This window comes from Acinonyx jubatus, chromosome A1 (assembly GCF_027475565.1).
Source record: "Acinonyx jubatus isolate Ajub_Pintada_27869175 chromosome A1, VMU_Ajub_asm_v1.0, whole genome shotgun sequence".
NCBI classification, from domain to species: Eukaryota; Metazoa; Chordata; class Mammalia; order Carnivora; family Felidae; genus Acinonyx; species Acinonyx jubatus.
In genome coordinates, this window is record NC_069380.1 from 26934638 (window position 1) to 26956010 (window position 21373).

A 21373-nucleotide genomic window follows, 5' to 3' on the forward strand; every position below is an offset into this window, starting at 1 on the left:
GGCACCCATCTCCTCACTTTGCTAGTCATACTTTCCTGGCTTTCGTATTTGAGCAGGTAGCATTTGCTCAAAAGGGGAAAAGAAATCAAGAGCCACGAAGAATAACATAAAGAGAAAGTTGTGATTTATTTCAAGATTTACATCGAGGTCCGGGAGTTACCTCCTAGCCCTGTTGGTTTTCCGTTATGTGGACATTTGTTCAGGTTCTCACCTCACTCCTATCTCTGGCCTTCACTCCAGGACCAGCTATTAAATCTAATCCAGTAGGCATTGTTTCCATCCAAACCTTGGCTTCAGGCCTCAAGGGGCAGCACCTGACGCAACCAAGAGTTTGGGGAGTTCAGCATCCATTCACTTTCGTTTGGGATCCTTTTTCACTTCTGACCATGGATGTGCAGTTACGAAAGATGTTAGTTGAGGATGCCATCTATCCCAGTGTGGCAGCTGGGGCTCTCTCGTCTTTTCCGGGCCAGCTGGGTAGATCTCATCTGCTGGATATAGAAACAAAAGAAAAAAAACGTCAGCACAGGTGACTCATTTCACTCTTAGGACATTTCACCCTTATGTCATCCTTGACTCATGTTTATGTCATTTCTTAGCCTGTCCGTGTGGCAGAAACCTCTCCAGTTTTTCCGACTGAGAGACTTTGGGGTTTTGGTCTTCTTTGCCCTTCAAAAATGTATATTCCATAGGCCTGCCCATTTCCAGTTTTGCAGTTATGAGTAAAGCTTGTCAATTCGAAGCTCAGAGAGGAGCTGTTTGTAAAGTTCAGGAAGCATGTACCACAGCATTCAATTATTAATATGCATGCCAAGGTGATCAATTGTGCATGCCTTGTTACAACACACACACGTCTAATGAAAATTTAAACACTCCATGATATTCCCACTTTGGTACTTCCCCAACAAGCTTCCCAGTAAGAGAGAAGAGAAGGAAGGGAGCAACGTGGGGGAAAGGCAATTGGGAAAGCAGACGGCAGCAGAGAAGGGTTTATTAATATTAATTTAAAGATACGTGCCATAAATATAATGAGCGGGACTGCAAAGCAGAACTTGGAGGATGTCAGAGACCCATTGGTTCAAACCCTCTCATTTTATAGAGGAGGAAACTGAGATCCCAGAGCAGACGCGATAGGCCTTGGTCATTCAGCAATTTGGGGGCAGACTAGAACCCAAGACGCTTGGCTCATTCTCATTGTCCAGATTGCTCTCTGTCATCGTGGGTAGGGATGCTTCCATGAACAGCGAAAATGATCAGAGGAGGATATTATAGCTGTAAATTTATAGCTTACACAGGTGGAGTTGAAGAAGCGTTCAGTGACGTTCTGTGTTGGCTCCACATGGAATACAAATGCTGCGGTCTGGTTACAAAATGCAGCCTTTGCCTCTAGCCCTGCCCTCCTCCCCCCTCCACACTGGTGCCTATGCTGCATCCCTCGCCTCAGGTATTTCCCTCAGCCCCGTGCCAGAACTGGAACCTCGCGTCTGTCACACTTCCTCCTCGTGTAACCCACACCCCCTGTCCCCGTCTCCTGCCTTCTGCAGCACTTGAATATCTCATTCCTTTCTAGTTATTTTCTGTGCGTCAGGTTTTGGGGTTTTCGTTTTTTTCTTCTAGTAAGATTTTAGACTAAACAGAAACAGAGGCCGTTTACTCTTCGCCTTCCCCACCTCCCCAGGGAACATCACCCCCGGGGTCTAAGCATATCGAAGACCTCAGTACAACCTTCAGCTGTTGATCAAAGACCATAGACAGAAATGAGGGCGGCATTGGAAATTGGCCTGGAACCTAAAACCTGCAGAACACATTCTAAATGTTGGGGTGTTTGAATACGCCATGATCCCAGTGGACTTGGCTCTCATATGCCATCCTCCTTCAAGTAGCATACGCAGAATATACTTCTGTTGAGAATCGTGCCACAGGTGGTATTACAGTCCTCTTACATCACTTCAACCTGGAGGCCGGAGAGGTTAGAATTACCATGCAAATTTGTTTTATATATTTATGATAGGAAATGGCATCACCCTCATCTTAGACCTTGAAAACAGCAGACAGGTAGCATGAAGAGATCCTCGTTCTAAGCCGAGCTCGACCATCAATTAGCCAGGTGGCTTTCGGAAAGTCAGTTCAGCCTCTTGAGTCTTGGTTTTCTCATCTACTCTATAGTGAAAGGGCTTGACCAGACAGTCCCCTCAGTTCCATTTTCATTGTGAAAACCCAGCAGTCCTTATCATATCATTGACTCTGATCCTTTTTTTTTTTTTTTTTTCCTTAATATCTACATGGAGCAAGCATCTGCCAGGACCCAGCCAGGATGCCAAGGCTCCTGAGCTGAGCACAGAACAGTAGGTCACATATCCCTCCATGCATGTGCCCCCTTTCTGCCTCACTGGGGGAACGTTGTGTCTGCACGCAGCACTGCGGGTTTCAAGCCCCATTTCGACCCTAAGAGTGCGTGGGCAGCATGCACCCGGGGGTGGGGCAGACCATAGACAGGGCAGGATTCTGGTCAGAGAGGCGGCGCCTTCCCTGGCCACTCTCATCTGTTTTCTTGACTAAAACCGTAACACCTCAGGTGTTTGAATGAATGATGCGATTCATCCACAAGTATTTACTGGTCCCTGTTATGTACCAGGCAGGGCACTAAGCACCTGAGTGAAATAGGAGGGGTTTCTGGTCTTCCGTGGACCACGACCCCTCTTTCTGGATGGTGTCACCACCCATGTTTCTTCTGCCTGAAAAGCTCTTTCTGAAACCCTTCACTTCTTAGGAACATCTCAGCTAAACCTTTTTTTTTTTTTTTTTTTTTAATTTCTGCCAAGGGAAATTTGGCTTCTATGTTCCCGCTGTCGGAAAAGAATTTTATGAAGTGTTAAAATGTTTTCCGTGTCTGTGGTCGTCATTGCTATCGTTCATCCAGGAGAAAAAAATTCCCCATAACTGCTTTAGCAACTTGACAGGTTTTCTGTTTCTCCTCAAAATCATACTGATGACTATATTTGCCAATGCTTTAAGTGCTGGAAACGTTATTTTCATTAAAAAAAAAAAAAAAGTATCTATTTGCACTCAGGGAATAAATGTCCAGAGAAGACATTAAAAAAAATTTTTTTTAATGTTTATTTACTTTTGAGAGAGAGCATGAGCAGGGGAGGGGCAGAGAGAGGGAGACACAGAACCCGAAGCAGGCTCCAGGCTCTGAGCTGTCAGCACAGAGCCTGATACAGGGTTCAAACTCATGAACCGCGGGTTTGTGATGTGAGTCTCGAACTCACGAACTGTGAGATCATGAACTGAGCCAAAGTCGGATGCTCAACCGACTGCGCCACCCAGGCGCCCCGTGAAAATATTTTTTTAATAAAAACTTTCAAATCAAGAATGAGCACAGAATTTTCTGTTTCACAGGATACCAAAGCTGATAGCAGAGGATGCTGGAAGCCTGCCAGATCTGAGTGTTGAGCCTTTTCTGGATCTCTCAGTCTCACTGAAAACATATCTACTGAGCCAAGTAATACCACTACAATGTTAACATGATTTTTTTTTTAACTGGTAGCAAAATGAGAGAGAGAAATTAAGCCTTACCCTCTGGACCAATGAGGAGCCATGGAAGGCTAGATTTTAAGAGCTAACATAGGATGTGCTAAGTAAAGCAGAGCAATTCAGGAAAGATAGAACTTTCAGGAGCCAGAGGTGAAGCCCTGCTATCTTGATATGAGCCCAGTTGTAGGGACTGGAAAGGAAGCCTCGACTAAGTGTAAGGAGGAGGGGTGGGGAGTGGTCATGGGTAGGGAGTGGGGCAGGAGGGGAACAGACTATGAGGGAAAAAGTCTCTGAGCTGCTTTGGAAAGAATCCACATGCAACCTTTTTTTTTTCCCCACAAAAACTTTTTAAAGCCAAGACTCGGCTAAACCTTTCAAACTAGATCCGAGGAAGAGTGAGGTGTCTGTAAAGTCACTTTAAGGCAGAGATGACGTGTTCTGGACTTTTATGTACAACCGAGAAAGAAGTCCCAAGTTGGTGTCCAGGCTCAAACAAAGGAAAACTATGCCCGGGGCGGATCATGAAACAGTAGCCACAAAGTGAGAGGACTTCTATTTATTAAGGACATAAACTGCTTAGGGTTTGCGCACTCCTTCTCCGGCAGGGTAGATGTATGATCCACGAGGCCAAAAATATTTACTATTTCTTTGCGGAGAAAGCTTGCTGAACCATCTTCTGTAGGATCACAGAGCTAGAGAGGATATTTAGAAATAACTAGTCCAGGGGCGTCTGGCTGGCTCAGTTGGAAGAGCGTGCGATTCTTGATCTGGGGGTTATGGGTTCAAACCCCCACGTTGGGTGTACAGATTACTTAAATAAATACATAAATTTACAACAGAAAAGAAAGGACTATAGTCCATCCCCCTTTGCCTGGGAACTCAAACACAGAGGCTCTCTTCAGCCCACACAGCCACTTAGTGGTGGAACTAAGACTTTCCCAACAACAAGGGCTCCCTGGCTCTCCCTCCCCACTCCTGTGCCTCCCCACAGTGTTGCATTCCTAAAAGCACTCCCTCAGCCCGGCCCCACCTCCTCAGGTTTCCCCTGCTGAGGCGTAGGATTCAGCAACAGTGATGAACAAAAGTAGGGCAGAGTGGATTTTAGATGACCCCGTGCTAAGGGCACACACTGAGCGAAGCCCCTTCCCGTCTGGTAGACACGCAAGAAACAGGGGCCTTTTCCAGGCGCTGATTACGCTTCTCCGTCTCTCGGATTCCTCGGGACACTTTTGGAAAACGGTCCGTCAGCTTCCTGCCCCATAACAATCTCAAATATTTGGCTCCTGGGTTCTAGAAAATTCTACCTACCTAATGGACCAAGGGTCATTGGAGCCTTTCCTGCCTCCTTGGATGCTCTCTGCAAGCTGCTTCTCCCACCATGACTCAATCATGTGTACGGCTGTCTCCCCCCAGGGCTACGAGAACCAGAAGGATCTTTGGATCTGCAGCCCCTAGTACGGTGTCTGGATGTTACACTCCACCATGCTCAGAAGACTCTGGCCCATAAGTGTAAATACATATACAAACGTTTATAAATGCGCTTGGCCCTGGAACAACATGGGTTTGACCTGAGCTGGTGCACAGATGTTTTCAATGCAGTACATTAGTACTCTGTATTTTCTCCAGCCTCCTTTATTGTTAAGAATACAGGATGTACCACATATAACAGACCAAATATGTGTCAATCAGCAGTTTTGCTCTCAGTAAGGCTTCCGGTAAACAGGAGGCTAGTAAGTTTTGGGGGAGGCAAAAGTGACGCATGATTTTTGACCGGGGGAAGGTCAGTGGCCCTCATCCCTGCATTGTTCAAGGGGTTGGATGTGCGTAATTTGGAGTTAGGTGAATGCAATTCCGCTCCCTAGGGAAGCCCCTTCAGGGCCTCCGTTCCCTGTCTGCAGAGAGAGAGGGGATTAGAATCATGGGTCCCTTTTGAATTTCACCATTTGCTAAGTATGCGACCTTGGACAAGTGTTTACCCCTCTCTGCGAATCTGTTTCTTCATCTGTGAAACGGGCATAATGGAAGCACCAGCCCCAGAGGATCGCTGGGAAGTTTAAAGGAGATCATGTTTTATTAGTTTATTTATTTTGAGATGTTAAAGGAGAGGTTCTGAAACTTCAGCATTCGTTGGAGTGACCTGGAAAGCTTGTTAAAACAGTCCACTAGATGGGTGGTTGCCAGAGGCAGAGGGTGGAGGTACAGGAAATGGGGAGAGGGGGTCAAAAGGTACAAACTTCCAGTTAATCTGAAAAACAAAACTTAGTGGGCATGAAATTAAAGTGCAATTTGGCAATAGCTCTCAAAAATTTAAAATTCAGACACTCTTGGGCTCAGTCAGTTAAGCATCCAACTTTGGCTCGGGGCAAGATCTCACAGTTTGTGGGTTTGAGCCCCACGTCGGGCTCTGTGCTGACAGCTCGGAGCCTGGAGCCTGCTTGGATTCTGTGTCTCCCTCTCTGGCGGTCTGTCTCTGTCTCTCTCAAAAATAAACGTTAAACAAATTTTTTTTTTTAATTCAGATACTCTTTTATCTTTTCCACTGCCAAGAATTTCTTATAAAGACATTTATATAAAAATGTCCAGGAGCACCCGCGTGCCTCAGTCGGTTAAGCATCCAACTCTTGGTTTCAGCTCAGGCCATGATCTCACGGTTCATGAGTTGGATCTCCCTGTCGGGCTCCATGCTGACAGTGTGGAGCCTGCTTGGGATTCTCTCTCTCGCCCTCTCTTTCCCTTTCTCTCTGCCCCTCCCCTGCTCACATATTCTCGCTCTCAAAATCAACAAACTTAAAACATTATTTTAAAAAGCCCAAAGACATGTCTGAGGATGTTCATTACAACCTGATTAACGAAGGAATACCCCCAAACTATTGCGAGTTCAGTGCCAGACCACCACAATAAAGTGAGTATTGCAATAAAGTGAATCAAATGAATATTTTGGGCTCCCAGTGTATATAGCAGGTATATTGACACTGCACTGGAGTCTATTAAGCGTCCAATAGCATCGTGTCTAAAAAAATGTACATACCTTAAATTAAAAATACTTTGTAGCTAAAAAGTGCTAACCATCACCTGAGTTTTCAGAGAGTTGTAATCTCTTTGCTGGCAGAGGATCTGTCTGCTGTTGATGGCCGCTGACTGATCAGGGTGATATCTGCTGAAGGCTGGGCTGGCTGTGGCAGTTTCTTAAAATAAGACGACAATGAAGCTTGCCACATCGATTGGATCTTCCTTTCACTCGCACACTTAGAAGCCATCATAGGGTTATTCGTTGGCCCAATTTCAACTTTGGTGTGTCTCAGGGAATAGGGAGCCTGAGGAGAGGGAGAGAGATGGGGGGAGAGCCAGTCAGTGGTACAATCAGAACACTCACATCTATCGATTAAGTTTGCCATCTTATATGGGTGTGGTTCGCAGTGCCCCAAAGCAATTTCAATGATCATCGTAACAAGTGCAATAATGATGAGGAGGTTGCAGTATTGCAATGAATTACCGAGAATGACCAAAACGTGGCACGGAGACATGAAGCGAACGAATGCTGTTGGAAAAATGATGCTGATGGACTTGCTCGACACAGGGTTGCCACAAGCCTTCAATCTGTAAAAGGTGCAATATACCTGCGAAGCGTAAAAAAGGGAAGCGCGGTGAAATGAAGTGCCTTTAACATGCATATGAATAGATTTCCAAGATATGTTAAGTGAGAGCAAGTTTCAGCACAGTATATACAATGTCAGCATTTTTGTGTAAGTGAAGAAAGGTTATGCTTTTTGTAATTAAAAACAAAGGATAGACACAGTCTATCTACTACATGCATAAGATTTTTCCCTGGATGGAGATGCCAGAATCTGTTAAGAGTGGTTACCTTTAAAGAGAGAAACTGGATGGGAGGCAGCCAGGATGGGAAGGTAACCTTTTACTTTTCATTTTATTCCTTTTTTCTTGAATACATCTATCACTTTTATCTAGTCAATAGGGCTAATCTAGGCAGGGGGATTTATTGGATTTTAAAAGTCTAATAAATGCTGCGTGTTGTAAGGAACCATTAAAATTATAATATTCTCAGAGATTTTTGTTTTGATACTTCTCAGAATATTTGAATATATGTATTAATAAGGGGATCTCCAGTTCCTGAAATGTATTGGGATTTATACAAAGCTTAAGAAGTCACCGCCCACCTTGTATCTTACCATTTATTTGAATAATGTCACCATTCCGTGCTTGCTTGAAATTTGCTAAAAGCATCCGATTTCTTTTTTTATATATATAAATAATTTGATCGCCACTTTCTCTCTGTCTCCATCCACATTCCCCCAAAGAACTAAACATCCGGCCTCATCTAGCCAGGATGTTAAGAAAGGTGATGCCCGCCCGTGGTGTCGTGGCCTCGGGTTTAACACGCTGTAATGGATTCACGGTGTCACGCAGCAATGCTCTTTTTCTTCATCTCAGGAGAAAACCCCAGAATGCCCTTTTTCCTCCTCAACTTGAAATTCCGGTCCATGCCTCCCTAATAGATGGGTTTGACCGTGTTAATTCTCTATTTCCTGGGCTTCCTGCCAGACTGACTGGCAGGCTCCTGTTTGCTCAGGACCCAGACTGAGTAGGCAGGAATCTCTCTGGGAATCTCTTCTAGCAGCTTCCCCTGTCTGTGTCCGACACTAACTGCTCCTCCCTCTGGCTTTGTCTTGCTCTTGTGGGTGTCCTGAGAGCCCGAATCACTTACTACATTCCCTCTGTTGTAATTTTTCAGTCCAGAGCCCAGACTCATCAATTCTACCCTAGCTTTTAGTATTTCAAAGCAACAGGAACCAGCCAGGGTGGGGGAAGTCAACTATTTCATTTGTTACGTGCCTTAGAACATCTTTTATGAGCTCTTCATAGAGGATATGGAAAAGATGTTATCCCTTAAAGGAAAATCAAATTTCCTCTGAACCCTACAGAGTCAGGCTCTATGATGAGCCCAGATAACATTAAAAACAAAAAATTGAGGGCGCCTGGGTGGCTCAGTCGGTTGAGCGTCCGACTTCAGCCAGGTCACGATCTCGCGGTCCGTGAGTTCGAGCCCCGCGTCAGGCTCTGGGCTGATGGCTCAGAGCCTGGAGCCTGTTTCCGATTCTGTGTCTCCCTCTCTCTCTGCCCCTCCCCCGTTCATGCTCTGTCTCTCTCTGTCCCAAAAATAAATAAACGTTGAAAAAAAAAATTAAAAAAAAAAACACAAAAAATTGAGCTTGAAGATTTGTTTGAGGTGCTCTATTTAGGCAAAGCTACTGCGTATAAGGACTTAGCGTCTCCAGACATTTGCAACACTAAATGGATTGAAGGCTGTTTCACAGCTATTTAGCTGGAACACAACATGGAGGACTGAGGAAGTAGGTAGTCAGGGGACAAGGAAGAGAAAGGTCTGGGCTTGTGCTCCTTGGAGGAGCCTTACCTCCGTCTGCCTTGCTTCCGAGGCCTTTCTGCCCCGGAGCTCAGAATTCAGGAGCCTCGTGCAGCCCGGAGATCTGAGGTTTTGTGCCTGGCACTCTGCTCCCTCCCAGAGAGCTTGTTTAAATGTGACCTGTTTCTGGGTGAATGGATGTCCCGTGCCGAGTTTTCCTTCCCGAAAACTGAACACAAGTGCTTCTAAAGATAACGTGTCATGTTTTCTGTCAGGTGAGAAGTGTGCTCTGAATTCAGCAGATGGCCAAACATTTTGAGGTAGGGGACAGTACTAAAAAAAAAAAAAAAAAGTTGTTACATTACTTAGTCTTACGGATTTTTTTAATTCTGAAGAATATATACATGCGTGTGCGTGTGATGCTTGTGTAGTGCCTCTTTATGTGCACACATACAAGATAATGAATAATCACTACTGGGATATTAAATTCTTCATTAAGCAAGGGGAACACCAGACAGAGGGGGCCCTGATGTCGTGGTGGTGTCCATCAGCGAACCCAAATCCAAGCCTATAAATGCCTAAAAGTTACAAAACTGAAACCTAAGGACAACCAATCGCAGGCAGGCAACTAGATTTTAAGCTGAGACCGATCCACGATTGCTTTGCTTTGCTTTGCTTTGCTTCCGCCTTTTTCCTGTGAAAGCCTGTGGCCTGTTCCCGGCTTCTGCCAGTCAGTGGAGGGCTCTTCCCATTCGGCACTGCCTAATTTGATTGATTTTTGCTCAAATAAACGCTTGCAATTTCTAATCTTTTCACAAGGGGTTTGCAGCTGCAAAGAGTGATTAGCGATTTGGTCAAAGCTCTGTTTATCCTTCCTTATAAGTTCACTTATACCTGCTGGATATATGTCAGGGACTCCTTTATGACATCGAAGACTGACACTTAAGCATAATTATGAAAAAGCACTTTTGAGTTTTTCATGATTCTCCAAAACCCTAATTTAGGCAAAACACTTGAAGCATAGAATTTGATGGTGGGTAGAGGGGGGTGGATAGATTTGTAAGGTGTGAAGGATAGATTTACATTTTCTGGGGGCGCCTGGGTGGCTCAGTCAGTTGAGTGTCTGACTCTTGGTTTCGGCTCAGGTCATGATCTCACGGTTCGTGAGTTCAAGCCCCACATCGGGCTCGGCCCTGACAACATGGAGCCTGCCTGGGATTCTCTCTCTCCCCCTCTCTCTCTCTCTGCCCCTCCTCTGCTCTCTCTGTCTCTCAAAATAAATAAACTTCAAAAAAATTTTTGAAAGAAAGAAAGAAAGAAAGAAGGAAAGAAAGAAAGAAAGAAAAAAGAAATTTTCTGACTGAGCTCTTTCTGTTGATAGTACTTCCAAAATGTTTGAGCGTATACCTGACCCAGACTCACATGTGGCCTTAGAACCATAAGTAGCTGGCCCACTAGGGTGGCAAAGGCATGGGCTGGGGTGATTTGAATTTGTTCTTCTGTAAGCTGCTTTTTGGAACAAATGCCAGGGCCGCCTTCTTTACGGTTTATGTCGTCTCTGAGCTTTTTTAGGTAGAACTTTAAAGATTGAGTTTAGTGAGTAACTACTTGCAGTTTTATTGGGTAGAGGACCCGTAGTATTAATTACACTGGGGGGGGGGGGGGATGTTGAGTGGCAGTCAGCTTGCTCTTCGGCGTTCCCTGTTGGAGACGACGAAGAGGGTCTGGTCTTTACCTGGGACACCAGTACCAGCGGTCATCCTGATTTATGATTTTGAAAATCTGCTGCCTTTGAATCACATTCATTAAGCCCTACTCTTTGAGGTGGTTTATCCCTAATGATGGATTCCTGCTGATCCAAGCACTCTTTCCGAGTCCTTTCGTGTGCCCAAGAACTTTCATTTGCAAGAGAAATGGCTGGTTCCTGAGCCGTCTCTGCAGAAATGAGAGAAGGAAACTGAGCCATGGAGAAACCTTGAGAGTGTTTTTCAAACCTAATTGGAGTTACAAGGTTTTTTTAATTTTTATTTGGGGCAGGGGGGGTTCTTTACTATTTGGTATTATTTGCAGAGAAAGTACAAAACTTATTAAGAAGTATAGAGTTCGTCACATTTAGTTTTGCTTTTAATCAGTTACCCCATTGAAAAGAATACAACTGCATGAAATTGCATTAAATTGAGAAAATTTAAGACGCGTCTCTGAGTCGTGACTTCTTTCTGAACCCCCCACCTGTATTTCAGCTCCATCTGGATGACCTTCAGGCATGTCAAATTCAGTGTGTTCCAAGCAGGTCCCTTATGTTCTCTCTCCCACCTCCCCCTGGGCTTGTCCTCCTGGTTGCTGAGGTGTCTCCCAAGCCTGAGGCATGCTAGTCTCCCCCCTCCTTCCTCATAGCAATTCAGCCACCTGTCCGATCAGCTTGCCCCATCATATGACTCCTTGCTCCCGCCTCTGTTTCACTGTTCTGCCTTCACTCAAGCCTTCGTCATTTCTCCCAAATAAACCCTACTCAGATATGCCTCCTCAGGTTACAGTATAAAGTTCACCACCTGGCTTAGCATCCACTGTCCTTCTTGACCCATCCTCACTTAGCACTCGCCCTAGCCTTTGAAGTGAGGAGCAAGCATTGACTCATCGTGTAAGACCTAGTGACAATGTTGTCTCCTTTGGGGGTGTTCCCTGACTGTACCTACCGGGTTAGTTACTGTGGCCCCGGTTACTTACTATGTCCCCGTACTGTCATCCATACCGCTTTTGCATAGGATAATTATGTGCTTATCTTCCTCTCTCCCTAGAGACTGATCCCATCAGGGGCAAGGGCTGTCTTAATCATATATTTCTAGCAATCAGTGAAGTGCTTGGTAGGTAACTAGAGGATCTCAGATGTTTGCTGAATAAATGAATGGGTGGATGAATGAATTGAACGTATGCCCCGGGATATGGTAACAACATGTTCTAGATAACTGAGATACTTAGCCTCAAACAGGAAATATCTGCAGTGGTACATAGCTTGAGTAGATATTAGAGGATCTATTTTTACCCTTGAACCTGTGCAGTATTCAGCCATTGGGTCTGTCTTCTAAGCGTTTTCCCTTCTTTATGCTTCCATGGGTATTGCTGGCCTCTCTTACTTTCCCCCTACTCTATACACACATATGTGATCATTTTCTCTCTAGTGTATCCCCTTTATTAACAGCCTTTCTTGATTGATGGCAGAATTTTGACTATCACCACCAAAATACTTGGCCTCAACCCTTACTGCCCCTTCCCCTCTGGATAACACAGTTCTTTTCTCTCTTTCTTTCTTTCTTTCTTTCTTTCTTTCTTTCTTTCTTTCTTTCTTTCATGTTTCTTTCTTTAGAGAGAGAGTGCAAGCACAGGGAAGGGCAGAGAAAGAATCCTAAGCAGGCTCCACATTCATTGTGGAGCCCGATGTGGGGCTCGATCCCATGACCCTGGGATCATGACCTGGGCTGAAATCAAGAGTCGGATGCTCAATCGACTGGGCCACCCAGGTGCCCCTCTGTTCTCACTCCTCTAAATGATGCCTCTTAAACAGCTCTACTCTGTGGGGTCATATACTCTTTTAACAGTCCCATGATTCCCACCCCTGAAATCTCGCCTGACGGTGCATTTCACCACTGCAGATTGGGCTGACTACTCTGTGTTGCCCAAGCAAAAGGAAGCTGAAATTCCCCCACGACCTCAGCCCACATGCAAACAAAACACCAGGAAGCCCAGGCAGTGAGGCTGAACCAGCTCCTCTCCACCTGCCATGCTGCAGTGGAGCCAAGCAGAGCCCGGGGAGGTGGCGGTCAGGTGAAAGTCAGCACCTAGAGCAGCACAGTGTGGCTAGTCTGGCAGCGTGACTTCCTCCAGACGAGGTCGGGGAAGGGAGCCGCATGCGCCCCTGGAGAACGTGAGCTAAGGTGATAGCACCTCCTCCTGGTAAAGTTGAGTGCACCAAGTTCATCATGTGACGTGATGATAAAATTTGATAAAGAAGGAGATTTGGAGTTGGGATTCTCTCGAGAGAGAAAAGGGGGAGCATAAAAGCCTCTGTGAAAATTACCCATTGATTGGGAAGTGGTTGCTCATGAGCGTTGGAAGATATTTACAATGTGGTAAGTGAACAGCATCTACCTTCTTTCTCTGCTCCATCATATACTTACTTATTCTGTGTGACAATTGTTTAAGTTGTGGCACCAGGTGTTGTTCTGTGGGGATTATTCCATTACTCTTTGCCATACTTTGGACACCTGGAAGATTTGGAAGAGCTTTGGTGCCCTTTTTTTTTTATAATAGAGCCTTGGGAATCACTTAAGAAGGATTTATGTTAGAGTTTTAGCATCCATGAGAAGGTAATTCTAACTGGGCCTTCCTAACTAAATATTTAGAAATTCAGGTTTAATCATATGGTTAATTCAGTGCTATAACTTCCTTAATCCCATGCTTACTAGATCGATAACTGTTTAAGAAAGATTGGATCTGCAGTTGGTTGGCCCCACCCCTAATAGCTATCTAGCTTTGTTCAGGGCCCTACACGTTTATCATTCCAATAGCACTTTGCCTGAGAACCAAAAAAAATGCTAAATGAAGCCAAAGTGAGAGAGTTAGCACTTCAAGGGGTGTGGGAGGGCAGCCTTAGGAAAGTGAAAATGGCAGAACAGAATGGTATGTGGTCTTGATGAACTACTAGGGAGCAGGACGTCAGGCCGTGTTGAAATGAGATCTGCATGCCTGTGCGGCTGGTTGGGTGAGCCTTGGTCTGTCTTGAAGTGGAGAGGATTGCTCCTGTTCCCTGCCAGAGGGCTGGAGGGCTGGCTGCAGAGGGTGTGGGGGGGGGGGGGGGGGTAGAGGGGAGAAAGGAGCCAAGGAGTAAAAATGGCCCTTGACATTGAGGGGTGATATGAAACACCTATTCGTTGTCCCAGCTTGGAACTTGGACCCGGTAATGTCTTCAGAGGACTGCAGTTGAGTCCTTGAGATGGAGACCAAAAGAGAAAAAGATGTATGTGTGGCTCTCCCTCATTCAGCCGCCTCGCCCCGGCTTCACTTCTAAGCCCCCAACCCAGGCATCTCTATGCCAACACCAGATCTATATCCATAGATCTAGGTATGTAGACATACCAAGTCACGGTTTTAAATGAAAGCTGCAGAATCTTGGAAGCAGATGCCCGTGAGCTCTACCCAGTTGTATTTTAGAATTTGTTTTAACCTAAAGTTGTGGAGACAGACTTGAAGGGAGACATCCCCAGCCTTGCTAAAATGTAAGTACAAAAAGGCACAAATTGGATGGATATCGATGATGTTATTTCTACTATGACATCATCCATAGACTCCTAGTGTCTTTGCTTTGCTTCCCTATAGTGATCACAACATAAATTACTTGTCTTGTTTGACTTCCTTGTTCACCAAAGTTGAGCAGATTGTGGCCGTTTTCAACGCTTCTACCAGACAAAAAGCTTGGGACCATTTCTCGAAAGCTCAGCGCAAGAACATAGACATTTGGCGAAAGCATTCTGAGGTTGGTGATTTTATTATTACTTTTTAACCACCATCACACAGCTGGATTGGCAGAGAATAGTGTGGCTACAGCCATTTCGGTTTTTGTTATAGCGGGCAGCTGTCCTGCCATTGTCCTGTCGCATTGTCAGCTCTAAATCCAGCTCAGATGTGTGCCTTATCCAGAAAAGCAGCTGACTTAATGCTTAGAAAACAGAGTGCTTTTCTCCCCCTGCAAAGGAAGAAAGGCATCTCTCCCATTGATAGCAAAAAGCTCGGAAATAAGCCAAGACATGTTGCTTGCGTATTCTGAAGAAAGGTGTAATGTAAAACAGAAGACTAGCTTTTAAATAAATACAGAGGGTTGTTTTTTTTTTCTCAGTGTTCTGCAGCTGATGGTGATGGTTTGCTCTTTGGGCTAGAAACGGCTAGCATGCCTTTCTTCTGTGCCTTCTCTTTGTAAACGATGCCTTAGTGCCCTATGCTGGCCGGCCAATTATATAGCCAGTCTCCCCAGGGCACCTTTCCCCAGGGGAGTGAATGTCTAGGCTAGCCAGGTCCACCCTTCCGCATCAGTGCTTGACGTGTGAGTATCTACCCCAAGGAAAGAGGCCAGAACTTGACCTTTCTCACCACCTAGAAGGATCAAAATGTGTCATTAGTCATTGGTCGTCCAGCTGTTCTTTTTAACTCCACAGTGTAGCGTACGCTTTGAACCTGTAATTTAAAAGTAAGTATGCTATCTTTGCTTCTTCTTCTGCTGCTTCTTTTTTTAACGAGAGAATGTTTTCCATTTGGATGCCTCTCTATCACTAGCATGTTAGTACTAAAGTTCTCTAAATGATACTCCCCTCTTTCAAAATCTCAAAACTTCTAGAAGGTAAGGTTTGTTTATGCAACGATTTGGGCTCACACTTGTAAAATAAGTGTTTTATGTAGAGTTTGAGGAACCACCAAGCACTATAATATCAATCATTTGGGTAGCATTTTAAGTGCCCATTAACTAATGCTAAATTACAGCTAAATACCAATGGCACGAGATCTAACATCCACATGAATACCAAATGAATTCTTTATTATCACTGTTATTATGGCCAATCCTCAATGACTTCACAATAATGGGACACTTAACATGCTGGTGCAATTTATTGTTAAGAAGGCCATTTTTTGTTTTCTTCACAAAGACGTAAGAAGGTGGCTGGTGACTGATGTAGTTCCATTCCTCTGTTCAGGATTTTGAGTAAGGAGGAAGTGGGCTTTCTCTTTAATTTTTCAGGAGCCAGAAAAACAAAGGGCGCTTACCTGCTGCTCGTCCAGACACTGAATCGAGAGCTGAGTCAAGGCTGATTTTCGGGAGGAGAGAGTCCTCGTTTGTGATGAAACAGACAGATTGAGGGCTATGCAAACACAAATTGAAATCCATAAACTATGATTCAGACTTGGGAGTGACTAGTCTATGAATTGTTCACATATACATCTGTGTACATTCTTTTCCTTCACATAAAAACCACGCATGATTAACAGAAACGTTAAGGGAAAGGCAAGCAACATGATGCTAAATAATCTGGGCATGAAAAGGCTGTCATTACTACGTGAGTGTTAGCAAATATCGCTTATTGATCCAAATCACGCTTCCCACGTGCCTGCTCCCCCTGCCCACCCCCACCCCCAGCCCTGCCTCCCTGATGGTCCTGCTGCTGAGCAGGGCACACAAAGACTTCCAGCTTTGTTCCAAGGAAGACCGCTTGCTTCGCTCGGTACACACAGAGAGGCAGACATGGATGCACGCAGTCCTGAAAGGTGCTCCCGCAGAGGGGCTTTGCGCCTCCCTGCCATTCCTCCCACCTCTTTTGATATACTAGGAAATAGAATTCTAAATTACCTTTGATTTTCTCCCCTCCATGTCGCTTAATTGATTAAATACCAGTTGGTAATTTAACATTGTGGATGATTTCTCTGTTGCGTAGAAGCTTGATAATTGGCTTGATTTTTTCTGCGTTCCCATGTACAGCATCTGTTAATTATCTGCAACACCTTTACAGATTTATGAGAGTGCACTAGTGATTTACTGCTGAACCAGAGGCACCCTGTGGAAACACCCTCAGGTTTTTTTTCCCCTCCCCAATTTTTTTTTCTTGCCAACACCCTTCCCCACAAGAACCGCTACAGTATGACAACGTGTCACTAATTGTAGGGACTAAACCACAGGCATTTCGGCCTCATTTATTCTTTCCACCTGACTTTTCCTTGTTTCAAGTATTTTCAAACCACCTCTTTGGGAGCCAGGTTCTTTGTCCGCGGAAAAATTAGCTGTACACAACCTAAACACTTCCCCACTAATCACATGTGACATATGCCTCCAAGACCCACTGGTGTTATTTAAGGTGGAATTGGTGCCTCTTTCTACTGGGGGTCATGGCCAAGTGAGGAGGCATTGCCCATCACCCCGGTGACCTCTCAAGACTCCCTGTGATGGGTATCCCTTTCCCAGGAACCTTGACGTTCTGCCCCCTCCCGTTTCCCTGTCCTCTGCAGTGGTGATTCCCAGGGCTCAGAGTTGACCATGCAAATACTGTTAGCGGCAAATAATTTCCTTTTTTTCCGCCCTACTACCAAAGTTACAATCTGTGAGCTAAGGAGGAGAGGAGAAATCAGAGAACCTATCACACAATAAAATATCACATCCATCAAATTGGCACTAGAACTTTGTTTAAAATCATGCCATTAATACATTAGGTGTTATAATTTATTTTTATTGTTATTCATAGGTTCATGATAAAGCAAAACTATCTTAACTATGTGGTTTTTACTTAGAGACTTCAATTTCAATGGGGGGGGGAGAATAATGCAGTCATTTCATTGTTGTTGTTTTGAGGACAGTACATGTAAGAGAATAGAATTGGTAAGGATTCACGAACATAGGCTATTCAGCTTAGTACAAAATAATAGAATTACTTACCATAAACAATTGTAGTGTCCTGACTTCTAGGCAAGGTAGTGCCTGAAAACACATCAGAAATGTGTTTTGATTCTTTCCTTTTTACGGTGTGCTTTCACATATACTCTTGCATTCAAGCAGCCTTGTATTACTGTTGCCCGTTTTATAAAATGTGAGGAGACAAAGACTCAAAGAAAGTAAATGCCTTTGACTGCAGTCACTCCTCTAGTAAGTAGAGAAAGTAAGACGTGATCCTAAGATCTTTAAGTGATGTCAAAACAACCAACACAACAGAAACACTAAACCCCTACATGATAATGTGAAACGCCAAAAAGGTATCTGTTTTCATTGGTCCTCCAGCATCTTTTGAAATGTGCCATTTGGATACTTGAATAGTGTGTGTGTGTGTGTGTGTGTGTGTGTGTGCGTGTGTGATCACACACAGGCACATACACACATGCAGGGGCACCGTTTTGCATGAAGGGTAGTAGTTGTCCACATTATCAACTTAGCAAACCAAGCATTTGGCACGACGGTAAGGAGCTTTACAGGCATTCACTTATTTCCTCCTCAAAACTATTATCATCAACAGAATTCCAATAAGTAAATCAAGGTCAAGAGAGATGAGGAAACATTCATGAATTGACACGGTGTGTCAGTGGTCGACCAGGCCTTTTATAAATGCCACCGTGCATGTATCTTATCGTTAGCTCTGAGCCACCGCTGTGCCAGTCATGACGATAGGCATTTCTGTGGAATCCTCCTAGGTGATGTTATCATCCCCTTTCTTGGCAGATGAGGAAATTGAGACTCAAGAGATTAAATAATTTGCTGAAAGCCCCTTGACTAGTCTTTATCCCTGGATCTTTCCGCTCCCCATACGCTCAGACCTTCATTCTAGATGACGCAGGGCAGTGGTTGGGAGGTGTAAAAACTTCAGATTCTAAGCGTTCGTATGGGCATCCCAGTACACCAAAAGACCATTGAGAAAAGGTAGGTTGACATGTGTGCGTGACTCTAACATCCTTGTATATTCTACTTTCAGGAGCTCCGGAACGCTCAAAGCGAGCAGCTTATGGGTATCCGCCGCGAAGAAGAAATGGAAATGTCAGATGATGAGAATTGTGACAGCCCGACTAAAAAAATGAGAGTCGATGAATCAGGTAAGGCTGGTGACTGCCACACACCTGTGAGGCATCCTAATGATCTTCCAGATCTCACATGGGGCGTATGTACTAGGAAATGACCGCATAACTCACTTTTATTTGAGTTATACTAAAGTTTCATCTTTGAGTGACTCTGCCTTTTATTAATAGAACTTTAAACTCCTTCTTAGGAACACGGTGATTTAAATTGGTCCACTTGTTTCTGTGTCCATATATCTGGGGCTGTTGCACTTTCTTCAGGGATATTTGCCTATTCCCATAAAAATCCTTTTCCAGAGGGTGGCAGCCACCGCTGATGCTGAGATACAGATAAAATTTGGTCTCAGTCTGTGTGCTTCTTACATGGGAATTGTTTAATCCCTAAAGAAGCTTTCTAGCCTCTGAGCCAATGGGCTGGAGAATTAGACATTTTTCCAATAAACGTTCCCTAACCTGTAATCAAAGAGGTGACCTCATGTGGTACCAAGAAAGGGGCATCACTTCTGAGTTGGAAAAAGGAGAGAAGCTTCGAGAGAACCTTGCTTTTCGTGCTCCACCTACACTCAGATGCTGATTGAAAACTCTCTCCCAGAATTAGATGCAAATCTTTTGGCATTACAGGCAAGAAAGATGCTCAATCAGATATGGGAGACACCAAGGGAGATTGCTTGCTCGTCCGAGGGGAAGCGTGTTGTCTCAAGGGCCTGGGAAGGACCACAACTGCCACCATTTCCAAAAAAAGAAAATCAGAGGAATAGCATGGATTTGACTTGTCTCCTTCAACGTACCAGTGAATAAAATACTCACCCACCTCAGGCTCTTTAACAGAATCAAATGGCCAGGAACAGAGGATCTTTGCTAGTGTGTCAGTAGAAGCCAAAACCAAGACTCCAATACTCAGGTCATCAAGATTGCAAAGTGGTCAGAGTGCTCCCTTTCTCCGGGGTTCAGCGAGGGCCAGGGCCATGAATGATGATCACCAGAAAATCCTTTTCTTTTAGGCATACGTAGGAGGGAGTTCAATTTCCCTAGCGCAGTGGTTTTTTCAAGTGTGGTCCCCAGTCCAGCACCATCAGGCACCTCCGAGGAATTTGTTAGAAATGTAAATTCTTGGACCCTGCTCCATCCCCAAGGAATCAGGAACTCTAGGAGGCAGGGGTGGGGATGTGAGATCCAGAAATCTGCGATTTAAATTCTCCAGGGAATTCTGAGGCGCGCTAAACTTTCAGGACCACTGCCTTAGAAAATTTCCCTTTCATCCTCAAATGCCACTCATTTAAATCTTTCAGAAGCTTAGCAGAAAAGAAGGCACCGTGCCACTAGTTTTTGAAGCCATGTATCTTTTGTCTGAAAAATGAACCTAGCATTTATGTGTCAGTGTACGTCTCTTGTTAAGTGGAAATGAGATTTCTCAGGACTGATTATTGGGCTTGGACTTATTTATTTGAGGACGGCAATTTTCTGTCCCGCAAGCCTGCGTATATCAAAAGCAAAGAGCAAGTTTTAGTGTGAACTTCTTACATTTAATGAGCTCTGCTGGTAAATAAATAAATAATTTTCTTTTCTCAATAAAGCCTTCATCATTTTTGAAGTTTCTAGATGAGGGGCAAGTTTACATGAAACTTGGATCCTTAACATTCTTATGCGGTAGGTGTAGAAGAAAAGCAATCAATCAGAAATTCTTATTTGAACCCGTGGCTTTTTTTTTTAATTTTGGGGTGACATTTCTTTTTAAACAAGTCATCAGCTTCCCAAATGAGGAATGTGTATAATTTCATAGTTTGCTCAGAATAGGACAAGAATAATAATGACTCAGGCAGTAGGCTCCAGTGGGAAGTCTTCTAGACCGTGACAGCAAGCGTAGACCCACAGTTCCGCTGCAGAAGAATTCAAAGCTCCCTTCCCTAGGCTGAGATGCGCGAGTCTCTCTGGCAGCTTCCCTGAAGAGCCTTCTAGCTAGATCTCTGTTGGTGTTTTCCCCCAGGCATCTAATAAGAGCCTGAAGCAGGACCTGAACTTTCAGTTCTCTGGGCTTTTCCTTGGCCAGCGCAACGAATGCACACAACACAGAGCATGATCTATACGAGTGCTGGTGGGAGAGATGGAAAGACTGGAGTTCAGATGCCAGGTCCCCAGGAGTTCAAAGTCTTTTTCGTGCTTTTCAGAATGAGATGGACCAGAGGACGCGGCGTGTGGTTTATGGGGAAAGCGCAGGACTGATTAGAGGAAAAGGAAAGCAACTAACCTTTTTTATTCCTCTGGGCCCCGCAGATCCTGCCAAAAGGCTAGCAGCTGTTTCCCTTCAGCCCAGCATATTCAGGGACACAGCCTGGCGGCAAGAATTCCCATCTGGTCTTTTGACCAAGCTTCAGACAGGATCCCTGCAAACTGCTGCTGGGAGGGGAGGGATCCAGGCCCAGGAGCCGCAGGAAAACACACCTTTCAGTGGTGTCATCCGAGACTCTCTGCATTCATGGCAGGTGCAAATTTGCATCTGTCAGTCACCCAGGAGCAGGCGTCTCAAAAGGCTCTAATTCACTGATGGAAGTTGCTAAGGGCTGACCTAGCAGTAAATCTTTCTATTCTTTAAAGAATCCCTTGCCCTTTTGCTTTCTGCCGAAACAGGGAGCTTCTGCCTCCAACCTCCTGGGCGGTGGGTGACCCAAGACTTCTTGGAAATTCCAGAGGAGGGCTTCCTTCGTGGAGCCTCCTCCTGTCCAAGAGGACCGTGGAGAGGCTCACCTGACGGGTTGCGTGAGGCCGATGCACCAGGACCTCTCTGCTCCTCACCTCCTCCTGGAGCCCACGCCAACCTGCCCAGATTTTATTTCTGAAGGGGAGACGGAGAGAATTGACTTTCCTTGGTTT

The 21373-nt window shown here is 44.8% G+C and overlaps 1 protein-coding gene across 3 annotated transcripts in view; it reads left to right on the forward strand.

Annotated features, from left to right (window-relative positions):
• The window catches only part of ENOX1 (ecto-NOX disulfide-thiol exchanger 1), a 383452-nt gene that overhangs the window by 248874 nt on the left and 113205 nt on the right, over positions 1-21373 (forward strand). For all 3 annotated transcript variants that reach the window (XM_053215935.1, XM_053215938.1, XM_053215941.1), the window contains exons 8-9: positions 14338-14444; positions 18406-18523. In XM_053215935.1, the coding sequence (XP_053071910.1) occupies positions 14338-14444; positions 18406-18523 (225 nt within the window). The remainder of the gene's footprint in view (positions 1-14337; positions 14445-18405; positions 18524-21373) is intronic.